At 34.5% G+C, this 7,045-nt stretch overlaps 1 protein-coding gene across 4 annotated transcripts in view; it reads right to left on the bottom strand.

Annotated features, from left to right (window-relative positions):
* The window catches only part of LOC117174804 (prolyl 4-hydroxylase subunit alpha-1-like), a 50,166-nt gene that overhangs the window by 29,536 nt on the left and 13,585 nt on the right, over positions 1 to 7,045 (bottom strand). For all 4 annotated transcript variants that reach the window (XM_033364184.1, XM_033364196.1, XM_033364198.1 and 1 more), the window contains 2 exons: positions 4,111 to 4,343; positions 3,962 to 4,002 (listed from right to left, as the gene is read on the bottom strand). In XM_033364184.1, the coding sequence (XP_033220075.1) occupies positions 3,962 to 4,002; positions 4,111 to 4,304 (235 nt within the window). In that variant the 5' untranslated portion in view covers positions 4,305 to 4,343. The remainder of the gene's footprint in view (positions 1 to 3,961; positions 4,003 to 4,110; positions 4,344 to 7,045) is intronic.

The raw sequence follows: 7,045 nt of genomic DNA, 5'->3' as shown, positions 1-7,045 counted from the left end.
TCCTAATACACGACATTACAAGAACCTACACTGTGAGAGTGCTTGCGATTGGCTAAGAAAAGTATTTGTAAAATTCCGGTTTATATTTGATCCACCCTCGTATATTTAGAATAATCTACGAAGCTTAATAAAAGTTCACAGCTTAATAATATATTGAAAAATGTCAAAATAAATAGGTTTTCTCTCCGGCTCGGAAAATGGCTCTTATACACTTTTGAATTTCCACCCTTTAACTTATGAAGTTATATACACTGGAACTTAAATTTAAGTAATCTTGATGTGCATCTTCCGTGAATTGACGCCACGCTGCGGTTTCAAATGAGAGGAGCCGCATGTGCCAAAAGCAGAGAAAGTACGTGGCCACTTATGTGTGACAAAATAGTAGAATAGCAATAAAGCGCTGTACCCTAACGGCTTAATTGGACAGATGTGTCTAGTAGCGTCACATTGCATTAGTTAACTCTCATTATCCACACGGCCCTGATGATTACTTTCGGATAGTCTGGATTGGAGCCGAAGGTTATAACCAAAACCGTGTTCATATCTAAGATCCATTGTATTACTTTTTAACCTATTAAAGCTTCATGGGCAGACTAATTGACATAATCGAAAAGTTAATTTTGAGATGCAAGCATTTTATTAAAAGAGGACTTTCAACGAAAAAGAATTCCCATTTCAAACAATTATAGCTCAAACGGTCTGTTTAAAAATGTCAGTTATAAAGAAAATAATAGTTATAAAGAATAGTTATAAAGAAAAAATAGTTATAAGGAAAATAAGAGTTAGCGTAGGAGGCGTTACGATATGGTCACTCGCACGTGCAGATGACTTACAGATAGTGCTGACGGTAAACAACGAGCAGACTTAAATAAGATGATGAACAGGTTGAAAAAATACCTGTATACAGAGAAGGAGGTGGAAGGGATAACGGAGGTGGGTGGCGGTTAAAGAGAAGGGCTGTTCAGGAAGTAAAAGAGTTCGTATACCTGGGCTGCTTGTTCCGGAGGAATAGGATGTGGATGATCATACAAAAGAGAGTGAGAAGGTCAAATTTGGTGATCAGGTAAGTGTTGGAACTGGAAACGAAGTTGTTCCCATGCGTTTTTGGAAGGAGCATGAAATAGGTCGAATCGCTAGTGATGAGTGTGTTATTTATAGAGTGAAAACGTAGGTATGGGGGAAAGTGCAGAGTAAATAGGAAACCAGAAAATTATGCAATGTGGACACTGCGGTCGGCAAAAAATACGCCTAATTATATTATTAGGACGAAGATGGGAAGAAGGAGCTTAGGAATTATAACAGGAAGTCGGGCGGGTAAATATTAGAAGACATCTTTGGAAAAGAGTGAAAGAAACCTACTTACGGAGTGTTGAAGGCTGGAGGAGATCAGGTGTGGGGATATAAAGATGGAGGATGAAAGGGAAAGGTATTTTTGAATGATTGAACTGCAGATGGGTGAAGTGAGGAGAATGCATAAGGAAGGTGTGTGTGTGTGAGAGAGCGAGAGAGAGAGAGAGAGAGAGAGAGAGAGAGAGAGAGTAGGCGGCAGGAGAGGAGATAATAAGAGGGTCAACGTTTAACGGGAACTACAGGTGGATTCTGCTAAGGGATAAAGCACATTATTATAGCGAGGATGAGATGTGGTTGAATATAGGGTTTTAATAGGGTCTGGTTTTCTAGAGAGAACAGGAAGTGAGAATTATACGGGAAGGGGATGCAAGAGTGGAGCATAGGTTGCAGGAGTGCGAGAAGGTAAAGAAGTACAATAAGCATTTGGGCACTGATGCATGATGGGGGTGGGGGTGGACAGTAGCATAAATAAAGGGACTGTTAAGTGAGATGGCGACGAACAGAAGAAGGCAGAAGAGGGATAGAGAAGGCAAGATTTTCAATAGGAGAGGAAGCAGATATAAGTAAAATGTAAATATTGTTAAAAGTATGTGAGTATTGGGTATTAGCCGAGGTAAAGTATTAGGTATTAGAAAGATATTATTAGATAGGTTAGGTTTCAGGGAGACTTCTAGGCGAAGCGAGCTGTCTTCGACATAAGGTGTGGATAGTTATAAGTTTTTAAGGATTAGTTTTAAGAAAATTATGTTAGAAATGAAAGTGCAAAAAAGTCCATCTTTAAGATCAGCAGGCTGAAAACAATAGGGGTTTATCTATCTAAAATTTTAAAGAGCTTTACCAGTTCCTAAGGTATAATTAGAAATGTGTAAGCGTGACTGTGTTAACTTTCAGGCGGCGATCACCTCTGTTTATCGCTAGTGCGTTTATCACCGATTGTCACGCAACGTTGCACACTTCAGCACTTAAAGTAATATCACGGAGCCCGGTGACGTTTCTGAAAGATACGACTTTACAGATTATATGGTATAAATTTAAGATTTTTTCTACAGCCTTCCTAGGTGATGCCATAATTTAAAGTCAAGCTACAAAATTCGGACATTCTTTCATTAAAAAAAATATTCCAGCAGTTATTTAAAAAAATGCTTGTCTTTGTTGAACGAATACTCACGTTTAAAAGACAGCGGTGATTGTTAGTACCGCTCACGCTAGTGGAGTAGATAATTTCAGAAGGAAAAGTATGTTAATGATCATCCCCATGAAACTCAATAGGTTTAAACATTTTAAAGCTAAACTTACAAGTTATTTACATATTTTTGAATGATTTCAATTTTTTCTTACAAATACCACTCTAAAAATAATTCACAACGAAGTTAAAACAAGGTAATTATTTTTTTGACAACATAATATCATACTGAAAAATCAGGGCAAATTAATTGCTTACTCTTTAAATCTGAATCAGTGAAACGTCACTGATTGTTAGTAAAATTTTACTGATTCAAGTAGTTAAAAATGGGTGATTGACAATCAGTGATAGGTTACTTATTGATTCAGTGAAATAACCACTTTGGAGGGTTGGCAGCACCACACAATGCCAATTAAGCAATCATAATAAAATAATATTTTAGTACATTCAATCAAAGAATCATAGTAAAAACTTAAAACTCATCAATAGGATCAAAAATTGAAAAGATGAAAAGTTTTGATACTTTTATATGACAAACAACCTATCATATTACTTTAATTTCAAGATTGAACTGTCATCATGTATAAACCAGTTAAGTAAGTATTTCTTATATGAGTTAGAGTATATTTATTCCGCAGTTAATTCAGCAGACTTATAGCCCGAAAATTAAAAAATTGATTTCATTAAGGAATTCTTCTTGCTACATTCGTAAAAGACTAACAACAATGCTTAACTTAAAAATGTAGAGGTTATGCTTCACATGATTTACTCTGGTGTTACTGAACTGATTAATGAATAAGTCTGAAATCACTCATTAATCAGTGAAATGTCTAACTACTATTTCAATCAGTTAATTTTTCACTCACTCATATTTAGAGAGTATAATAACTAAATTATAGATTTAATAAAGTTTTTATGTTAATTTGGTATTTCTTAAGTAATTGTAATCAATAGCAAGTTTATTTCAACAATTTTCTTTTAGATGACATTCGCATTTTATTTCAAAACATGAAAAACGTTGTAAATATTAGATCGAACGTATTGTAGAAGGTTAATATTGTTCGAAAACAGCAGAAAATAATTTTCTTAATTTCAAAGTTGAATGCTCGTTTGCGGGATCGCAAGTCGATTCTTTTTGTATTTGCACACCGCTAGCTATAGATTAATTTAATGATATTAAATAATTATAAAGTTGTGTGTTATACGTTATTTGAGTTGCTGTTTAAAAAAAGGAGCAGAGAAGTTCCCTGAAGAAATAAGTTTTAAGTCAGTTTTCGAGAAACTTTCAACAAGTATTCCGATTTCTTCAAATTAAGTTTCAGAATTGAAAGTACTTAAATGAAAATATTATATATAATTGCTCGAGGATTTTCATCAAAAAATAGATTTTTTAAATCTTAGAATTTGAAATATAATATTAGATATTACGTATTCCTCTTTTGTGTTCCTTTGAATAATCTTCCATGTGCCTGTAATGAAAACAAGATTTTTATGAGAAAAAAATCAAAATCAATGGGTTCCCTAAATTGGGAATCATACCGGACATGTAAAAATTAAACTGAAATTCGTAGACATACTTCCTGAGAGTGGCTAATCGCTTTTCCTGTTCCAGGAGATAATCATGGACGGTATCAATCAATATATCTTTCTGTGCCACCAAATTGGTCAAATCATGAACATTATCATTTGATAAATTAAAATTGTTGATTCCCGTACAGAAAAGAGACATCACAACAGTACCGACGAGTAAACGTGATATAGGGTAGCACATGCTCCTTTTCAAATTTTGTGGATCTGTTATCTTTAGTCACTATAGAAAAGTAGCAATTTTGTAAATTAAAAATCTATATTCTTTGTGTGCAAAAATTATTCGGAATAGTATTGATTTGCAGTTTTCGATCGAAATTATTAATATACAAGTCTACGTTCGACAATATAATTTTTAGTTTATTTGCACTATATATATGAGTCAGATCAGCGAAATTCATGAAATCGCTGCGTACGTATGTCGCGGATTTGGCCGTCGATTTTTTATGTGAAAGTACTTTATAAAAGAAGACGATTCGCGAAGTTTCAGCCCATTTAGTGAAATTGAGGAAATTTTACAGCCCTTGGAAGTTTGAAATTTCAAAAAAGCGCGACTTTCGAAAAATTCTTTAACCCTTCTGTCTTGATCAATTTTGATCCGCAAGGTCGCATTTTTTCTTTATTACTCTAACTTTGATTTAAAAAGTTGCCCCATTGCTTTTACGCAATTGTAGCGTGTGTACGGAGCATTAAGTACTTGAAATTTTTCAAACAAATTAGGGCATTTTCCGGATGCCACTATAACGTTAATTAGAGAATGTAGATGATCTGCAACATCTGTCTTGATACGAAATACCTGGAAGGTATTTGGGCCTCGTTCCGTAGACATCCATTTTTTTCTTTTTGTCCTTTGACTGTGTTGCGTCGCAGGCTAGTCGCCGCTCGGCCGTCTCTTAGGTTTGTAGTTGAAAATTTGTTTTGTCAAAAATAGCGAGGAAATTAATTCAAAAATTTTAGGACGTTTTAAAACAATTTGGTTGTATGGAGAATTGGCGATAAGATTATTTTGCAGTACTTTCGTCGAGTGAGAATCAGCGGCTCAGGCTATCTTGGTAAAGCTTGTGCAGTTTAAAGTTTGTGCAGTTTAAAGTTTTTTATGCTAGTTCCATGATTTGCTTGACAGAAAAACTGCAAGAAAATACTAAAAGCGGACAAAACTCGTTCGTGACTGTGTTGTAAATATAAAGAGTATCGTTGCTTTGTTCTTCACTAAATCTCTTCAGAATTTACATATATCCACTCCATCTGATGATTTTCTTCTCATGTTAAAGTAGTTATAGATATCTTTGAAATATCACATACATAATGAAATCGGAAGTTTTTAAAACTGTCACTTGAAAAAAGTGTACATTTTATTTTAAACTAATTAAACTCCGTAAATGGAAATTAATTATTAAGTATACATTTGTCCATTTGAATATTTTTATCTCACATTAGATAACTAGATTTTTAGACGTTCGTCCAATCTAGAGAAGCTTAAAGTAAGATCACTGACACGAAAAAGTGATTTCATAAATTGAAAGTGAACTTTAAACATAAACTTTTTCAACACAAGATAGAAATTAAAATACTAGAGAACTTATTTTCATTACATTGTACTTTGAACTGCACAGAAAAAACGACAGATAAAGTTTACATCGATTTCAGGTGAAAGATTCACCTCAACAAAAATTAACTAATTAATTAAATTAATTAATTTCGGAGGAAATATAACAGTAAGTACACATTTTTTCGTGTTTTCTGTTACTGATTCTACATGTTTTACCGAAATTTGCTCACTTCCGCGCCACGCAGTAGACGAGATCAGAATTATTCTCCTAACCTCGGTGAAACTTTTGCCGAAATATTTTTAACTTTTAATCGTTTCAAGTCTAACCTGCAACACATTTTAATTTTTGTTTTTTCTGGGTTGTTTAAAATCTGGTGTCCCGATTTACAACTCGAATTAACTCATACATTGCCCGTTTCCCATTGCTGTTTAAGGACGCCGCAGAAGACGACACATTTTATTTCATCGTAAGACAAATTTTCGCCAAATAGCATGTAAACTTTAACAGCGGGAAATTTTACATGAAACACAATTTAACTTTAGCTTTTTTGTGTGCACAAACTTTAAACACATCATCTTTTAAATTGACAACATTATCTCAAAAACAATTAAAATCTAAAAAGCATTCAGCTTTACCAGGATAACCTGAGCCGCTGATTCTCACCCGACGAAAGTATTGAAGAATAATCTTATCGCCAATTCTCCAAACAAGGGATCGTCCACAAATTACGTAAGATGTTTTTCTTTTGTTTATATCATTGTGTCCTTCTCAACTTCGAAGCGATTTTAAGCTTGTCTTTATTCAAACAAAAGAAAAACGTCTTACGTAATTTGTGGACGATCGTCAACCAAATTGTTTTAAAACGTCCTGAATTTTTGAATTAATTTCCTCGCTATTTCTGACAAAACAAGTCTTAAAATAAAAACCTAGGAGACGAAACGTATAATTATGTGTGCATGTACTTCGAATTTCGAGGTTTTTTTTGGTGAACAAGTGACAATGAGTCCATTACGTGGCACCACCACACTACTATACCGGCCGAGCGGCGACTAGCCCAGTGATCCCAGATCTGAAACGAGACGTGGTCCAATACTATGACACGTCTATGTCCGTGTGAATATAGTAGGAGACGATATAAATGCCTGCGTTGCGCGCGCAACCCATTTCCCCTCTTCTGAATTTCAAACTCGAAGGTGCACGATTGCCGGTCGGAACACTTCGGCTGTTATATTTATATCTCTATCTGCTTTGAATTAAAATGAAGAGATTGGGATTTTAATATTTTCAGATTTCGATGCTGGGCTGGCGATTCTCATGATTTGAATACTTCGCGTGCCTCTTTATATGCGTGTATTTCGAGGTTACGTTACTTCAA

The sequence above is a fragment of the Belonocnema kinseyi genome, chromosome 1 (genome assembly GCF_010883055.1).
Source record: "Belonocnema kinseyi isolate 2016_QV_RU_SX_M_011 chromosome 1, B_treatae_v1, whole genome shotgun sequence".
NCBI classification, from domain to species: domain Eukaryota; kingdom Metazoa; phylum Arthropoda; class Insecta; order Hymenoptera; family Cynipidae; genus Belonocnema; species Belonocnema kinseyi.
This window is presented reverse-complemented; position numbering and strand designations above follow the sequence as displayed.